The 18844-nt window shown below is 43.3% G+C and overlaps 2 protein-coding genes across 3 annotated transcripts; both read right to left on the bottom strand.

Moving 5' to 3' along the window:
- Positions 1–958: 958 nt before the first annotated feature.
- LOC121612549 (homeobox protein Hox-C6a) lies at positions 959–2113 on the bottom strand. 2 transcript variants are annotated; one of them, XM_041945504.1, is made up of 2 exons: positions 1717–2113; positions 959–1263 (listed from the first exon to the last, which is right to left on the bottom strand). In XM_041945504.1, exons 1-2 carry the CDS (start codon positions 2111–2113, stop codon positions 959–961), a joined length of 702 nt encoding a protein of 233 aa, XP_041801438.1. The 2 variants fall into 2 exon arrangements, with proteins under 2 accessions (XP_041801438.1, XP_041801439.1); XM_041945505.1 differs by having other exon boundaries at positions 1720–2113.
- A 10759-nt stretch (positions 2114–12872) lies between these two features.
- hoxc8a (homeobox C8a) lies at positions 12873–15071 on the bottom strand. Its single transcript, XM_041945411.1, has 2 exons — positions 14636–15071; positions 12873–13183 (listed from the first exon to the last, which is right to left on the bottom strand). The coding sequence occupies exons 1-2, from the start codon at positions 15069–15071 to the stop codon at positions 12873–12875; spliced, it is 747 nt and encodes a 248-aa protein (XP_041801345.1).
- Positions 15072–18844: the final 3773 nt, after the last annotated feature.

Here is an 18844-nt window from a genome sequence, read left to right as displayed (position 1 = left end):
TTTTTCAGACACGTCTCTCCCTGCGGCCCCTGATTCATATCAGAAAGTGCAACGTTCCCCAAAACACAAAAGACGAGGGTGAAAGTTTTACAAACATTTTATTCCATGATACACAATTATGACAAAACATGAATTCGTAACTCCCAAACAAACGTGAAGAATCGCGAGTGTACAAATGTATCTCACAAGGAAAGCCTATTGTGTCAAATGATCAGAAATTAAAAGGAGGGGGCTAAGCGCAGTTTTATGTTATGCGGCGTCTATCAAAGCGGCTAAATGCACAGAAGTCCTCACAGGATTGACATAATATATTGTTACTTTGATTATATACAGGCATCTCAGTTGTGTGTGTGTCTGTCTGTGTGTGTGTGTGTGTGTGTGTGTGTGTGTGTGTGTGTGTGTGTGTGTGTGTATGGTGTGGACTGTAGTCTATGTCCGTGCAACTTTCATGATTATGCAGGACACTTTTCTGCGGACGATTCAAGTACTAGATTATAGTGATGTGTCCGCCGGTCCCTTCCTTCCTTCCGTGGAATGTGCATGTACAATATTGAGCTCAGTCCGACCAACACCGTATTTTGTGAGGTTATCAAGGAGTTCACAGTGATGAATGGGGTGTGGGGGGATAAATACACAGAATTTACTGGCATGGGAAATAACATAGAAATTAATACTTCTTTTTATTTTCACAATACAAGTGTGACATTGCAATAAAAAAAACAAAATCAGCGCTGCAAATGTCACAGGGGGCCATAATGTGGCTGAAATAATTTGGATTTCTAAGGCTTAACACTCCTGTGGTCAACATGGGATATAGGTGGGAGAGCTGCGGGGTAGCCATCATGCAGTGAAGTCGCTCTCAAGTCCATGTAGATTTTTTTTTTTTTTTTTAGGTAGTTATGTTGGGTTTTAATGGTCATCAGGTGTTTGTCTCCCTTCCTCTTCTCCCTTTTTTCAACTACTCTTTCTTCTTGTCCTCATCCTTCTCTTCTTCCATTGCGCCACTGCGCTCCTCTTGAGAGGCTCCTGTCTGTTCACTTCCAGTCACCGTGGAGGTCAGGTTGCTCTCTTTCTTCCATTTCATGCGTCGGTTCTGAAACCAGATTTTGATCTGCCGCTCCGTTAAACAAAGCGCATTCGCGATTTCGATGCGTCTGCGCCTGGTCAGGTAGCGGTTGAAATGAAACTCCTTCTCCAGCTCAAGCGTTTGGTAACGAGAGTATATCTGACGTCCTCTGCGACGGTCTGTCCCGTAGCCCACTCCTGCTGGGGTACAAAGTGAAGACACTAATTAAATCATTTGCAAGGCGAAGCCACATTTGACAGTAAAAAAAATAAAACGTGCTTCTGCCTGCGCTCTAATAATACTTTGAGGCAGTTGAGCACAAGTTTTACCTCACTGTTAGAATCATAATTGTAATCTAAATCCACGAAGGAAAATAAGCAAGACAAATCCTGTCTCAAAGGACATCTTTCCTTCTGTTATCTAAAATAATGAAAGCATCTCAATATATTCTCTCTGCCTCACGCTACTGATTATGGCCACTATATCTGTCTTAAAATGAAAGCTGTTTGTTTGCACATGCAAAGGCCCATCTACAGGTCGAGGGGATACAGTAATGTTTTATGGGGCCATAAAAAGTAACTTACTCTCTTGGTAAGACATATCGTAAAACTGGCCCATTTCCTTAATTTATTTGTCGTAGTAAAACTCACCGCTGTGTGAGTTCATTCGCTGCATCCACGGGTAGATCGGGATGTTGCTTTTCTGCTCCTGCGCTCCTGCTCTTCCTTGATCCAAACTGTACTCTTGAGCAATGTGGCTTTGTGTATTGAGTCCCATGTTTGTTTGTCTGCAACTGGGGAGCACGTCCTTGTCTTGAAGAAACACGTTTGATCCATATTCATACTGTGCCCTGCCAGACCCAAAAACGACATTATCTTGAGGGGAGTAGAAAGGTGCATATATCCGATTCTGGGTCACAGCAGCACCGTACGACGAAAAATGTCTGACTGTGTCATAGGTGGTGGAGTTTAGGGGTACGTTAGGCAAAACATCTTGACCACCGGATAAATGGCAGGAGAGCGACGGGTTTGCGAAATAAGAATTCATACCTTGCTTGTAACCCTCTCTCCAACTCTCCCCACTTCTTTATCGGTCTCTTTTCAATCTCCTTCTCAGTAAATCTCCTTCGCGTCTGTGTCAACCAACCACACCTTTCTCCAAGGTCTTCTCTTTTTTTCCTCGACTTTCTGCCTCCCTAGCTGGACGTGGGCTACTTTGAGGATTCAATATTATTAATTTCCAATCTCCGGTTAAGACGCACAAACCCGAGTGTTATAGCCGAGGCTTGGCTCGGTGAGAGACAATATGACAATGTCAGCTGACCGTTCTCCACCAATTGAGAGGCAGGAGTTGAGGAGAAACTGTAGCTTTTAGCTCAGAGCTTGAACATTAGTGCTAAATGCCGATAAACACAGCGTAGAGTTGGAGTGGCACACTGTACAGCTTGGCTGGGTGAGACGCTTTTGACATGAAGTTTAAGAGAATGCGACGTTTAGGGAAGAAACGAGATGCAGAATGTGAACATTCAGTTCAGTGAGCGCGTTCACAGGAAGGCGGAAATTCTGCATATGATACATATGAAGTCAACTTTAAAGGTGACCCAATGAGTGAAATTCAGCAAATCAGCCATTTATTCCATTTACTAAGATAGAAAGCAAAACTCTTTCCTGTGATAATGACATCTCGTGTATCGTGTATCGTGTGTGTGTGTGTGTGTGTGTGTGTGTGTGTGTGTGTGTGTGTGTGTGCACGCGCGTGTGTGTTTGCGGTTCCAAAACTCAGTTTTAATTTCACAACACCACTGCAGAGATGTGGGCTACAGTATCTACACGCTCTCATCCCGCAGGACGCGCAGCCTTTGTATCATGAAGACTAAAAGCAACATTTGCATTTATTGTTTATCTCCCGCCATATCGACGAGTTTCCAACATACTGTTAATGTTTCCATTGTGTATGAATTATCTGGCGCGTGAGCAATTTCAATGCTTTTGCCGTGAACTGGGGGAGGGTGTAGGTGGTAAGAATGCGTTTATGGTCTCTCTTCTGTGAGGGCAATAAAACAAGTGACGTTCCCCAGCTCACCAACAACTATCTCTGCAGCAGAGCCCTGCAACACGAGCAGCAATCTCCCAGGCTCAGAAATGAAAGCACTGCACAGCATGTGGAGGCATAATGCAAAGGGAAATACCGCGTGTATGTCCGGCCGACCAGTAAAGACCTGCGTCTAAGAAGATCATGTCTGCCACTCTCTGAAAAATCCAATCAGTTATCCAGCGCACGTCAGACAAAATCCTCCACAGGCCAACCGTGCCCGGTGGTCACTTTGAGCTGATGGCTCTCAGGTACAGTCTCTTTAACTCAGCAATGAAGAGCATGCTTTCAGCGTTACGCATAAAAGTTGAGTTGAAGCGAATTACAGTAAAAGTGCAATATGTTAAAATGCTTATGCAGAGGTTCCAGTTTTTCCCCTCCTGTTCTGATCATACCTCGACATTCCTCTGACAAACAGAGAGGAAAGAGGAACCGATAATTATCCCAGCAGCAAATGATGGGTTTGGAAATTACTTTGGAGGTGTTCTGCAAAAAATCCAGCAAAAACTTAAGCGCCTGTCTGGGCGACGCGTGCGTAAAATTACACATCAATGATATAAAAGAGGCAACTTCTGTAATCCACCTAATAAAATTGTTTGCACAGTTGATGAGAGCGCGTTTCTAAACACCACTAGCATTTTGTTTTTCAAAATCAAACGCGTTTAAACAGAATTTAAAAAGCAAAACTTGACGCTTGAAACAATAGATTTCACATTATCTTGGCTTTTCTCAACAGGCCATAATAGATACCAATAAAATAATCGATGCAGTTGTTGAAAATGTCTGTTCAAAAGGCAGTCGCTCTGGCTGCAGCAGCCTATTGGTCCACTTCACTGATTTCTTCAATAGGGTGAATACTCGCAGACTAAACGTGCAACGCTGTTTGGTGTGTTGTTTGGGACCCTGAATAGCCCATAAAAGAGACAAGAACAAAGAGAAGGAAGTAGCTGGCGCAATAAAAGTTCCCCTTCACCTTATTCGTGGCCATATGTGACATCCGCGCCGCACAAATTTGAGGCAAATAAAGCGCAAAAGTTGGAGGCTGTTATGTGCCTCCACTGCTGTCCTGGGATTATTTTTCCCCACCTCACTTTGATATTAAGTAACGAATCAGTTGCTTTTGGGATAGAACAAACACACGTATAGCACAATGAAACTACTGGGAGTCCCAATTTCTATAAATTTCAACCCACAGAGGGGACAATGTTACTAAGGACCAAACAAAAGGAATTAGAGAAAGCATTAAAGTCTATTCACCACCTTAACTGCAACAAGAAATCTGAATTTAATTTCAAATAACAGAAGCCCAAAATGTGCTTAATTTAGTGTTTGGTCATGAGTGAGACTTTCGTATTTTGCTCACGGTGTCAGAAACAGCGTGTGAACAGGAGCTGCGAAACCATTTCTGCTGTCTGTCACCAAGCGGTTATTATTATTTACTATTTATAAAAACAGCAGAACTTTAAAAAGCTTTATTATAACTAAAATCATAATTGAATTATTTGGGTTCCAAAACACAGTTTTCCCTTAATTGTTATTCACAGCACCCCCCCTCAATAAAGAAAAAAGAAAAAAAGAACACGCTGGTCCAGAAAGTTTAGGTTGTAAATAAAAGCTGAACACTGAAGCCAATGTGTGGACTGGAGAGGCTGGAATGCAGCAGAGGTTGAGCCAGTGTGCAGAATTAGAAAGGTCATTCTTTCCCTCGTGTTTTAGTGTTTTATTGCGGCCCGTGAGGCAAATCACATGCGCGGGTTTTGATGCAGGGAGGAAAGAAGCCGTTTGGTCCGCGTTGCCACGATCTTTAAAAGGAAATTATGACCAGCGATGAACGAAAGAACCAGGAAGGTCTAAAACGAAAATAATGAATTATTAACAATGGCCTGGTACCAAGTACTGAGCATGGATATTAATAATTAGCACAGATAATTATTTGATGAATAGTATACGCTCTCATTTTGCATTTTATCTGGGGTGAATGCGCAATGGAGGCTCCGCATGATAGAAGTAGATCATGCGTGATTATTCTTATCATTATTATTATTGTTATTATTACGATCATTTTATTACTACATTTGCCGGTGTCAGCTATGAGATTAGTTACTATGATGCTGGATCGGTTTTAAATTGACACTTTAATTGCTTGTTCTGCTGAAGGCCTAACCTGAACAGCCTGCTCTCCTGCAGCACAACAGGGCCAATGCACGAGCCCATCGCTCCTCTTCCGCATGCTTATAGATGTAGATCAATATCCAGCATCACGACATTACTCAGTATTAGTTATATGGGACCTGTAAAATTTCTACATTATCAGCCATGATTAAAAACACAGCGAGGGAGGAAAAGTCTGGTCAGCCCCTGATGCTTTTTCCTCTCCCCCGCTTCTAACCTTACTAATAAGGAGTAATTCACATACTAACAATGTAAAGCCCTCTATAAGCACTTTACCATCGCTGGCTAGCCCAATTAATGTCCGGAAGTGTTCGACTTTATGCTCGTTAAGCACTCAGGAAGCTGTTGCCCAATGAGCGCATGTTGATCCACACATCATAAATTATGACCATTAGTAGGCAAAATTTTTTTGCCCTGTCGGGATTTGTAAGTGAGGTTCTAAATGTGGTGATGCGGACAGATTCATGGCTTCATGGAGTTTTATGCGAGCCTATCTCTGGTTTTAAAAACACTGCAGGGCAAAACAATGGACTGTGGTTTTCCCCTCTTATTTTAAACCAAGATTTACCTAACAATTCAAATGGCATGTATTAAATGGACTCTCTCCCTCCCTTTCTCCCTCTCTCTCCTCCCTCTCTCTCTCTCTACAGGCATAGTATTGGGCAGCAGCGGACACGATCCATTGCAACAGCAATGTTTCATTTGGGAAAAGCAAACAACGTGTGTAACAGTCGGTTTTAAGACTATAAAGGCTTCCAGCGCGAGGCGTTTGCCAGTGATTGTATTTTACAAGATCGAAGCACAGGACTGCTGAGCTTCAGCAGGAGGAAGAAACACGTGAAATAACTTCACGACAAAAAGAGAAACATTTTGTGTCTGCAGACAAATATAAAACCAAAAGGGGGCTTTTCACCGAGCTGAGCTTAATAAAACTTCACAGGCACACAAAACCTACTGCAGTCTGAGTCTCACACACACACACACACACACACACACACACACACACACACACAAACACACACTGTGATTTAGGATGCCTTTGAATACTTCTAATTGATAAACAACTTTGTTTGGGAGTTTTGGAGCGCAGTCCCAATTTAGTTTAGTTTAATTTTTAGTCGTGCTTTTTTTAGTTTCACACACACACACACACACACACACACACACACACACACACACACACACCCTCACTTGTCCACATGCTGAGAATATTTTGAAATGAATCCTGTTTTTTTTCTCTTTTTTTTGGGGGGGGGGGGGGGGGGGGGGGGGGGGGTCAACATTTTGGAAAGAATCTAAAAACTGGAGTGTATATGTGTATATCATCACAGTTTGGCGCCTCCCATGTATTATTTACTACACGCAGCTCAGTACTCTACGCTTCTTGTGCTGCCCTGTTCACAAATGTTAAAACGAGAACTGTCACTGCTGCTGGTTTTGATGATAATGACCGTATCTGTGATGATTGTTGCTAATGTGAATAAAATCTCACGCTGCTTCTCATAAGGTCGTCAGTGATTATGTCACATCTCATAACAAATCACTGCATCTCATTACATCTGGAAAAAAAAACTGGACATAGACAAATCTCTCATTCTCCGAGGCGACAACAACAAATCAGACACTCAGAAACAGCCCTCGGTGTCAGCTCGTGCGGTTACTCACTAGCAGCAGTGTATCAGCTGGGTCAGCTGACATCCGCAGTGAACCGCCGCCGAAAACCAGCAGCCATAAACAACAAGCCTCAACACCCGCCCACTTCCACATGCAGCGCCTCTGATCGCTAGGGGGCACTGCCGGGATCCACGCCGTGTTGCGGTGTGTACATGCTGGAACCTATGCGTCGTATGTTGCGTGCGCGCGCGCGCGTGTGTGAAATTGCTTATGTTATTCAAGCTCTTGGCATGGGCCGCACACAGCAAGTGACAACAAGTATGGGAGCAAGAAATAATTAGAGCACATCAGCCAGCTCTGAATGTAATTTGTCACTGCCTGGTCAGAAGGGGCCTGTGAGTGATGACAAAGTTTACTATCAGTGGGCAATTTATTGCAACAGATTGGCACAGCAGCTCTGAAATGCTCAGCTAATGTAGGTGAGAGCGGCCAGTACACGCGCAGGTGCTGCTTCACCAGCCAGTAAGGTATAATGGCTGTGTAATGAATGTCGCTCTGGGCATCAGCAGCCTCCCAGGCTACAGGTCAGGTCACAACTACACAGAATAGACTTCTCCGCCTTCGCGTGATCTCTCTCTCTCTCTCTCTTTCTCCCTCTCTCTCTCTCTCTCTCACACACACACACACTTCTGCATCATTCATCATTCAAAACCCAGAAACCAGCTCAACATGAAAACACAGACAAAGAGTAATAGAGATCATGTGCAATCTTACCTCAGCAGGCTGTCCGTAGTTCGCCTCGCTGTGGTCCAACACAGCAGCTGAGGGGTCACGATGGCGAGAGGGGAATATCAACACAGCGCACATCTCCCGTGTGCGATTAGGCCGTCTTCGCATCCCGGCGATGGGGAGTTTGTGGAGGCTGTTTGCCGGGAAAAGTCCGTTCTAGCAGGCTTGCTTGCTCCCTTTTTCTCTTCCCAGTGGCGGCTTTATTGCCTCCGGCAGGGATAATCGCAGGCAGCGGCTGGTAGAGGCGGCGACTGTCCCGAAGATCCCTCTGTCAGGAAGTCGGAGATCGGATGAATATCACACGAAGCAGCGCCAATATGACTGTGCAGCGTTTTTTTTCTCACATTAGAGTAAAGAAAAAAAGAGGTTTCTACGCCCCAGCTTAGTCTGCTGCTGATACAAGGGAAGGACCAGAGAATAGACAACAGCATAAAGTTCATGTTCATAGAGCGTGTGCCACGTGGCTCGCTGCAGCCAATCGCAGAAAGGATTCAGTCGTAAACTTTTATTACTCAGCTGTAAATTTCTCCCTTTAACAACCAGGAATGTTTGCACCCATCTTTTCTCTTTCTTTTTTTTCGATTGCACAAAACTAAAAATGGCCACACGATATGGAGCAAGACGATGAAATTTCCCATATGTCACAATTTAGATGCGCGTCAAAAAATATGACAGTTCCCCTGGCGGAGGAGCTGTGTGCCATGATGTACCCAAAAGCCAACGGTAAATGGGAAATAAAGCTGTGAGTGAGAAAGAGAGGCAGTGGAGGGAGGAAAAGAGACAGAGAGAGAGACGTAGAGAGGGAGAGAGGGGGGGGGGGAGAGAGAGAGAGAGAGAGAGAGGCGTCTAATTAAACTGCAATTAGGCTAAACTACATTTCTATATTAGGGCCCCTGTCTCACTGACTGATTCACAGGATGGACTACATGGCAGTAAGCACATGCCAGGATTCACTCCTCGCACCCAGTATCAGCTAGAAGCTCCAGGTGCATGTACAATAAAAAGATTGTGTCAAATTCCGCCTAGTGGCTAGAGGGTATCGTCATTTTCTAAACTTGAAAAGCAGGGATGGCAGGGTTTGAGCCTGCAGAGAACACGCACACACCAGCAGCAGCAGCTATCCAGCCTCATGACAGGAATCAACACTCACTGTAAATCTGGTTCAAAGTTTCAGCAGGATCTATAAGGAGCGCGCACACAGGAGGATAAGATGGCGCGTTGGAGAATACGGACAATAATTCGACATATTAGAAATGAGGAGAACACGAGGCCACCACTTAATTAGAACATTTCATCGCCTTCAACAATTACATCCCATCGAGTGAAATCTAATATATAAATATAAGAGTGAGAGGATTCAAGATGAAGAGGGCAATAGAAGAAAAACCATTTAATTTGAGCCCAACGCTCGGGTTTTATCTCGTAAATCCCACAAAAGCAAGGCCTCGCTCGCTTAATTTAAGAAAAGATTATTATGACATGGCGTCTCAGGAACGAATCAAATAAATTCCCAAAATAATCAAAGAAATCCTTGCTACATACTTGGATGAGAGGCGCATCTTGTCCTTCCAGGCCGTGATCTCCACACTGAGCCTCGGCACAGAGACAAACGATGCAGACCCATCCGGCCAACACCACACCACCAATAAAGTTTACAGCAGGTACACTAAACTTTATTGGTAATGTCAACCCCGTGGTAAAAACACACACACACAAACACACAATGGGCCCATCCGTGGGGCAGAATAGCTGTGACTTGGGGACACATCCGGAATTTTCTAAAGACTCCACACACCCAAACAGGGAAATAAACACCCTGGATGAAAAGGCTGCGCTTTGACGCAACATTGTTTCATTCAGAAAAATAGACACAAGACACAATTGAGGTGGGGGGAAAGCCCTAAACAGAAGATCTGCAACACTCAACCATATTTTGTGGCATCAGCCTGGACACACATTAATGGAAAAATACTGATTTAAAAAAAAAAAGAAAAGAGTTTGCAAGCAATGGATGCATCTTTTTTTTCCAAAACAGATACAATTAAGCCGAAAAGCGCTTCTGTGACTCTGTGCTTTCGTTTCGATTTCATTCGTTAGGCTACAATCAAGCAGAATAAATGTTCTTTGATTATCTTTACAAGATTACTTTTGCTGGAAAAAAAAACTATTCAGAAACAACTTAATTGAAGAAAATGACCCAGCTTCGTTTATCGATTTCTCTTTTTTTGTCTTAAAAATGCGTGACTCCATGTAGGCCTTCATTTCACAAATCCAACAATCGCACTAAAAACTTAAAAAATTATGAAACATTTTTGAATTGAAGGCAAGCTTAATAACAAACTAAGACTCATATGAGGAACAGCCGCCTCCTGAGTCACATCTCACAGTAGTCTCCACGGTAAACTATTTGCATCCACAATGTCTCATATACACATCGAATGGACCACTTTAGCTCATTCAACTAGTCTGTAACTGTGCGGAAAGAGAACAGACGGGCAAGACGCACCAGGAGTTTTGAATAATTTAGCTGCATGGCGCTAGGACAACTACACGGAGAGATACGGCACTGAGATGTGGTTCTCTAAGCCTGCATTAAAGTTGCAAAAAATCCAAAAAGTGTCAAAGAAATAGCGGAAACGCGCTTTGGTATTAGCCTGTAAATTAAAAAATGGAGCTCGTCTTCCTGTGAAATGCGGTGAAATTCTGTTATGTGGAAGAGGAGGGGGCCAAATGACACTTTTTTTCTTTTCCTTTTTTAAAAAAAAAAAGAAGGATCAGATTTCGATTAATAGAATCGAGCAAGTGCTGGTGTTTTATTTACCGTGACAACACTTGAAGTGGCCTACATTGCTGTGCCGTTTGAGACATATTGTGGTGGTGGTGCCACTTCAGTGATTCTCAGATGGTGACTTCCTATTCCCTCATATCTCAACCATCATCATAATAGCAGCAGCATCTGGACAGGAGAAGAGGAGGCACACGGTGTTACCTGCACTTGGCCTCTTATTCGCTTTGATTTCAACGCTCTGACGCTTTCCGGACGTTAGTCTGGACACCTTGCATGGTATAGGCAGATAAAGCCTCCCTCATGCTTTGGCATTATTTCGTCTGATTATTAAAACACCCGTCAGATGTTTGTTCATCTCATCTCAAAGAGCCATCATTCATCCCAAACTTCATTAAGAAAAGCTCAGCGTCCTCCCTGAAGTGAGGAAGTTTCTTATTAAGAGGATGAATCAAATGCGACTCAGGCTTTGGAGAGTACGCACGCTGTGAATGGGACCCGCAACCTTTCCTTAAAAGGTAAAGGGATACATCTGCAAACACGTGTCTGGCGTTCTTTTTTCTTTTTTCTTTCTTTTTTCTTTCTTTCTTTCTTTCTTTCTTTTTTTTTTGTAAATCGCGCTAGTCTTAAAGTTTAAATTAGGCAAACTTTAGTTAGGAGGCTATTCAAATACCGCTTGCGCTCTCCCTTCCCTCATCCCGCAGCCAGGAACTGTTTTGGGCGCAAAGTCAAAGCATCATCAAAACATCAACATTGTAGCGTGTTTAGCCGTTTTCTCATTCAATGTGTTTGGTTATTTGTGTCAAGTGACTTCTGGAAGTGGTCCGAAATGAAAACCGAGGCTCCTCCTTAGCTGTGAGCGCTTGCACAGCATCCCAAAGTTTGTGCGTCGTGAGAGAGGAAAGCGGTGAAGTGGAGAGAGAGGTGAAGATGAACGTTTTATGTGTGCACCTCATTTGAATGTCTGTGTGTGTATGTATGCATGTTTGTGTGTGAGAGAGAGAGAGAGTAAGTGTGAGTGCTAGGGGGTGGGGGTCGGGGGTGGGCTGTAATATCAATTAAAAAAAAACAGGAATGATTGTGAGCCATCTTGTTTATTTGTGATTTTACATCAACAATGGCGGGGACACACAATTCCGTCTTTCACAGGAGAAACACCAGGAAACGAGCATATTGTTAACATCAATATATAACAAGACGTACATAAAGATTATATTCAGTGCAAAACAACTACGCTATATCACCAGCACATTAAAATAAACTCCCTTACTTTAAAATCGTTGAAATTGTAGCAGGTATTATCATACACAGTAAATGTGCGTTATAGGCAGTTTTAGTTGTTGGGGAAATAGCTTGCAATCAAGTCAGAGCGATGCCACAAGTGAGGAGTATAAATTCAGCAAAGGCAAGGCTCTGAGTTTAGGTAGTGCCGTGGTACAATCTCAAAATTGTTTGCTTGGCTTTGAGCTAATTGTCTTCCCAAGACTCACAAATTGTCTTCAACAAGTGTATATTGTATATTGGGTAAATGCTACATACATAACTTAATAATACGATGAAATAGAACACTTTAAAATTAAAAACCATATGAAATCTCTATATTCAGAAATCTCTATTGCAATTCCCCCAGGTTTAGGTAGCATCAAAGGATTTCAAACGATTGCATTTCCCTGGTAATCCTAGAAAAAGATGTCTGAGGAGCTAATGGCTATCTTTGTCTAGGTCGTTCACATGAAAACGAGTAAAACAGTAACAATTAGAATAATAAAACTTGTGGTTTATACATGGGCCGCTAGCCAATGTCACTGCTGCGATGATGTCTGAACACGTACTACTAAGTTATAGGCCTACATTTCGCGTACAGTTTCGGAAAGGCTACTCTGAAATGGTGTTCTTTTAAATGTAGGCTATAATCTATTTACACACACACACAGGTCGGCGTTGGTCATGTTTTGATCTTATTTGGCTATGCTTTTGACACAGTTATTATTAAAAGCAAAATTCGTAAAAAAAACAAACAAACAGCTAAGCCATTTCCATCTAACATGCGTTTTAATAACACCCCCTTTTTTCTGCAAGGGCGCCAGTTCTATCAAAGTAAAATGTGCTACAAGCGTATGTAGCTTCTACAGAAAAAATCCAAACGGCAATGCGAATCATGTTAGGATAATGATGAGAGGGGACAATTCTGTCTATTTCTGACAGCAACATTGGAGGGATTCCTGTTCCCTCTGACAAAATGAAAGGGTGGTCATAAAGTTGACGCTCTCTGCCTCCTTGTGACTCTTCGTCTGTTTATGGGACCTCTCTTTTTTTCTCTTTTTCAGCCATATAACCATAAAAAGGACCATAAAATCACTCCTTGCTCTCTTCTTTCTCTTCCGCTTCTTTCTCTTCTGCCTCTTCCCCTTCACCGTCCTCGTTGCCCTCTTCCTCGGCTTCAGCCTCTCCTCTCTGACCCGGAAACTTGTCTTTGTTGTTCTCTTTTTTCCATTTCATCCTCCTGTTCTGAAACCAAATCTTCACCTGCCGCTCGGTGAGGCTCAGGGCGTGGGACACCTCGATTCTTCTCTTGCGGGTCAGGTAAGGGTTGAAGAGAAACTCCTTCTCCAGTTCAAGAGTCTGGTAGCGACTGTAGGTTTGCCTCCCATTCCGTCTTCCTGGGGCTTGAATGAAATAAAGCCAGAGGTTAGCTGGACTCACCACGGTCTCCCGACAACAGCAATAATAATGATAAAACATTCAGATATCTTAGAATTAATTCTGCATTTACATAAAAAAAAAAACTTTTCCTCCCTCAGCATGAATTAGCTTTCACCTTTTCCATCTCACATTCATTCATAAAGAACGAGGGGAAACCCTTATTGAAAGTGGAGGATGTGTACAATTGATTTTCCATTAACAGTAATATATATATTACATATTAGCAATATGTTTAAATTATGTGTGCAGTTTCTCAACAGCAGTCTTGAAGTTATTTTATTTTCCCACTTCTATTTGCACCGTTTGTAGCTCTGTCTGGAGGGGTGGTCAGCTGATTGACTTTTACACCCACTTCACTAAAAGAGTTATTGAGTGAGTATGAGAAGATGCTATATTTATAGATATAGATATAAAAAGGGCATGGCCTTCCTTTTTCTAATTGATATATCTATAAATGTGGGCAAAATTGTCCTAAATTCCCATTAGTTTCCTGATGCCACATCCCTCCAAACAAAAACCCACATGTTCGTATTCAAACTTCATGCAATTAGTGCGTTTTTTTCTCACTAGCAACAGGGCCCATACAAGCCTGGTGGAGATATTCAGTCACACACACATCCACACACACTCAGAGTGACACACACGAGGAAAATAAGGATAGAAGAAAAAGTCTGAGAACAGAGAGAGAGAGAGAGATGAGATAAAGCTGCAGTGTAACAATAGATGGGGGCAGGCTAATGATAGATATCTGTGAGCAGATAAAAATGAAGCTTACACCTGTGTGGAGTTAATGTAGCCTGATAGCCTGAACGGAATGATCCATGAATGCATGAGGCAATAGCTACAAAGCCCTTATGATTATGGCTGTATGAGTCTGAGCCACATTGGGCCTGAGGGTCAAATTACCCCCCCAAAGCCTTAAAACCCGGATTCTGGATAATCGGGGCATGTTGTGTTCAGCTAACCCTCCTGTCACTCTGCATGCTACCGGTGTGTGTGGCACTACAATATTTTATACTATGACTTATTCATCCTTCCCCCTCGTGCGTTTGGAGTTTGTGAAATATCTTATGTCAACGATAATTGACTTCAAAGAGCCGGTGTCATGAGCTGTGATCAGCGTTTCTGTGTTTCAAGCACTTGGGAAAGCAACAGTTCAGCCCTGTATGGACATGTGCTGCAGAGTAACAGCAGCCCGCAGTACAGGTTGTATGTGCCCCATCATGTTCCCTGACTTATTCCGTTTTATAGTTAAGAGAAACACTCATGTACACTCGGGCATATTTAGCACGCATGCACACACAACACGTACATAGAGGTAGACACACGCTGACGCGCACGCACACACACACACACTCACACACGCGCGCACAGAGCAACATAGAAAGAATAGGAAATAATTGTATGATTCTGACCGTGGGGTCTCATCCAAGGAAACATAAGACTGGGAGAGGAGTTTTGATTTAAGTGGCCTTGTCCTTCTCCGGGGTTAGAGCTGCTCGACGATTTACAGTCTGGGTATTGCGCTAGGCTTGCGTCTTGCTGGGTACCATAAAGCGTTTGCCTCGGAAGGGCTTCATATCCATAAAATTTCGTTGCGTCTCCGTGGCAAGCCAAAGCGCAAGGGTTTTGCTGGTATCCCGGGTTGGAGATCCCCGTGGTGCCGTGGTGGAAAAAGTCCTGCACATGATGGGACGGGTGCTGAAAGCCCGGTGCGGCTGCTCCGGGTCCGTAAACCAGCGTGTGGCTGCGGGCAACGCTTTGTGGAAACCTGCAGTCGTAGTAAGTTGGCTCCAGTGACTCGCCGCCTTTGTACTTAGAAAAAAGAGGGTTAACAAAATAGGAGCTCATGTTTAGTTAGCATCAAGCAGACGGGCTCTCTCGCAGTAGAATATCTCCTTTAAGATGATGGCAGCCTTTTGTTTAGGGTCCCAACTCGCACAGCGCACACAGGCAGACAAACCGGAACTAGGAGAAACGCTGCCCCTTTGGACAATCTACGGCAGCTCACTCTCTCTGAGCCGTTCCTCTCATCGGATTTCTCTCGCAGTCGTGAGTGTGGCTTTTTTTCTCCCCCCCAGGTTTTTGCAGGCTCAAACCCGGCTCATGGCATGTGCTTTGGATGTGCGTTAGCTAAGGTTAAAGCTGGCTTGCTCGACCAGCACAGTCACAGACGCTGCTCTTTTCTTTCTTTTTCCTTTTTTTTAAGCTTCCCACCCAACCACCCCCACCACAGGCGCCCCCCACCCTCCTCCACCCCCCACCCCCCCACCCCTTCATCTCTCTACGACCGGTCAGACGTGGGCCCTACGTATATCCACCTTGAGAGGGGCTGCACTAATCATAACCAACAACCCAAGAGGCTTTAAATATGATCAATGTTATGTTTGTCGCAAAAGCTTAACTATAAGCTGATGTGGAACGGTTAAAATATAAAGACTACGACACATGGTACATTTCTGCTATAATCTGAATTTATAGTTTAGGCTGTTGTCTTTGCATGAAGGTTATGAAGTGTATAACGCAGGGAGGGTTTCCTCTTTATAAACGGATAAAGCTGTTATGAGTTGGTGTTTGCCCTCTCAGGCCCCACTGAAGGTTATACACTCATTTCTGGAAAACAGCTGACCTTTAATGGGCTCCAAGAGGTCAACACAGCCGCATCTGAGAAGTTCATGACAACCGAAATGTTTCATAAAACACCGCTTAAAAAAATACAAAAGCGAGAGAACACATGGAGCTGTGGCACAGTGGCCGGCGAGTAAAATAAGACCAAACATCCTCCTCGCGTAATAATCGAGTAAGAGGCCAGAGCGACACGCGCACCGTGCGCTGTAAAACACCGACACACGCAAATATAAACACGACCTGTGAATACTAGGTGCCACTTACTGACCCCGTAAAACCGACGAGGATCAGCAGTAAATCTCCCACATGGAGGAGTTCATAAAATTTTACATTGGATGTTTAGCTACAATGAGCGCGCGCACAAGCCCCAGCTCAATGGTCGCACGCGGGCTCTCTCTCCAAATATGCCAGTGTGGTTTTTGTGGGGTACTGACGTTTTATACACATCATCGTAAAATATGAAAGGCGCACTGGGCGAATTTATAGACCTTTCACACTCTATAAATATGCAGATTGCCAATCATTGCTGCACACTTCTTGGGGACTTTAAAATGCTGGTACAGACGTCAAATATTAAGGATATAAATGAGCAGGTAGCTGTTTTTTAATAGGCTGCGCAGTGGCAATGAAATTATTTTTATTTCCAGAATTATTATCATTATGTTTTGTTGCTCTGTGATATGTTGTTGTATATGTACAATGTTGTTCTTGCTGTGTCTGTTGCTATTTATGGTATCGATGTGACAGATGCAATTGTTTACGAATTGTTATTAAAATCATCTTTAAATATCTAAATATCGTTTCTGGCTGTTCATCAATTGTGTTTCTCTGTTTTTCCACTTTACAGTATTTTAACGGAGTCATTCTTTTCATTTACACTATGAAAAATAAAAACAAGAAATACAAAAGAATCCAGATCATATGCCTTGGCATCCCATCTAAATGCAGACATTGCTGCCCTTTGTCACAACTAAAACCTCTCTGAATAAAATGATCTTATTTTAAATGGGCAACACAATGTTCAGCAGTTAAAAAAAAGTACCACAACATCCAAATTAACAGAGAAATTCCGGACATTGCAGAAGTTTTTTTTTACAGCGACAAAAAACTGAAACAGACATATTCCTCACAAGACAGAAGTGAATAAAAAAATAAATAATTATAAAATAAAAAGTCCAAATGGGACATTAAAAACACCCCTCCTGTTTATGCACACGCGCTCTGCCCATCACAACAAGCAGCTCGCTGCATTCCGGAGTGCTGCTCTGCGGCCTATTACACAAAATGCGGTGGGTGACCATATATGTCATTTTGTCATCGATAGGTTACTCTTCATTTTTCAGCCAAGCCACAGAGCTGTAAAAGAGCCCTTCAACACACAGACCCTGCTCAAAACATGGACCAACAGCGTCATCTAGTGTCGAGGTATGTCCCTAAACCTCAATGAATCCACCAATCAGAGACAACTGTGATGTGGACAGAAAGGGTCTCCCCCATTTGTCCAAACCTTTTGTGCATCCCGTCCTATTTCCTTCAATAAAACCGAGTTAAAGAAGCTGTTTCCCACCAAATCTGTCACCGCACACATCCAGTCTCCTGTTTTATAACTAACTTGAAATAGTTGTTTGAATCTTTTCCTGTCATGGCCGCTACCTGCTCTTATATAAGAGATAGCAGAGCTCCGCAGCACTCACATTTATGCACAATAACTATTGGATTTTTCCCCATCTGATTGTAGGCTAATAGACCACTCATGTGATGAAGTGCAGGGGGGTTGCGGCTGGCCCATCAGGCAAAAGTCCCCTGAACGGTGCGCGCATGACTCTCCTTTGAACGAGTCCACCACCACCGTCCATTAAAACCATAAAGTAATTTAGCCCAGACGTCTAGCCAGTTAGTCGAGTTTGCTTTGTTCGTCTGCATTTGAGACAAACAGCCGAGCTCCAACAGGGGCTGTAAAACTGGCATTTTTGTCCGAGCTGAGCGGAAATGCACTGGATTGGGCTTTTAAATTACAGCATCCTGTCCGTATTGTTTGCCACCACAAAAAGGCAATTTAGGCCTATCCCAGGAAACAAATGCGAGACATGGGAAATCGTCTCTCACTTAAAACTCAAATGCTCAAATTTTCCTCTCGGATTTTCTGATCGCCTCCGGGCCTGGAGAACATAGAAAACTAGCATTCGGCAAACTTCTTTAGAAGGCCATTGATTTAGAAAAACACATCGCAGCAGTGTTTTAATGTTGACAAACTAGGACGCTCTTGGAAATGTGACAACTGCACAAGCGTTTTCTGGGTAGGTCTACTGTAGAGCGAGGACCAATAAAATAAATAACGCACATGCATTTATTTTTGCGCTTTTAAGAAGGTTTTGTCTGCAGTTTAAATGAACTTTAGGCTACTGCTATAGCTCATATTAGTAAAACCGTAAACAACAGTGGCAGAAGGGATTATTTGCCGCAAAACGGGCGCTTATTGCCTATTGAGAAATTTACTGTTTTCCCCTAATAGACCAAACGAGGCTATTTATGCGTTTATTTGATGTGCATGCACTTATCCTTAAAAGCGCGCATAGCTATAAATATACGTGGCCGAGGCTTGAAGTAGGCTAATTAAGACCTCAATGTAAAGCAAGCAAGCGCTGACAACGTTAAGTTTTTGACCCGGCGATTACTCGCAGTGGCAGAGCTCATTTGGGCCTTAGCTGCACTTGGGGGAATGCTCGTCGGCCAACACATATTAGACGAATAATTGTGGAGGCGCAATTATTTAGAAAACGCCCATCTGTTTGCAACATGCAGCTCATCCAATGGTGATTTGGTAACTCCGCTTTCCTGCGGTTTTTAAATCAACACAATAGTTTCTGTGATAATGACTGAGATTGTGTTTGTCAGGCCCTCTTCGCAGCCTTGTACTCATCACTGAAATGCGTCTGCTCGCAAACACGACGTCCACATTGAGTCACAATGAACACAGCAAACCAGCTCTTAGTGAT

This window comes from Chelmon rostratus, chromosome 10, assembly GCF_017976325.1.
Source record: "Chelmon rostratus isolate fCheRos1 chromosome 10, fCheRos1.pri, whole genome shotgun sequence".
NCBI lineage: Eukaryota > Metazoa > Chordata > Actinopteri > Chaetodontiformes > Chaetodontidae > Chelmon > Chelmon rostratus.
The sequence above is the reverse complement of the archived record's forward strand: the minus strand, read 5'-3'. Positions and strand labels throughout refer to the sequence as shown.

Coding starts and splice junctions, on each gene's coding strand:
- LOC121612549 (XM_041945504.1), bottom strand. CDS start 2,113: ATGAATTCTTATTTCGCAAACCCGTCGCTCTCCTGCCATTTATCCGGT. Junction 1,264..1,716: donor GCGAATGAACTCACACAGCG/GTGAGTTTTACT, acceptor GTACCCCAGCAG/GAGTGGGCTACGGGACAGAC.
- hoxc8a (XM_041945411.1), bottom strand. CDS start 15,071: ATGAGCTCCTATTTTGTTAACCCTCTTTTTTCTAAGTACAAAGGCGGC. Junction 13,184..14,635: donor TCCTTGGATGAGACCCCACG/GTCAGAATCATA, acceptor ATTTCATTCAAG/CCCCAGGAAGACGGAATGGG.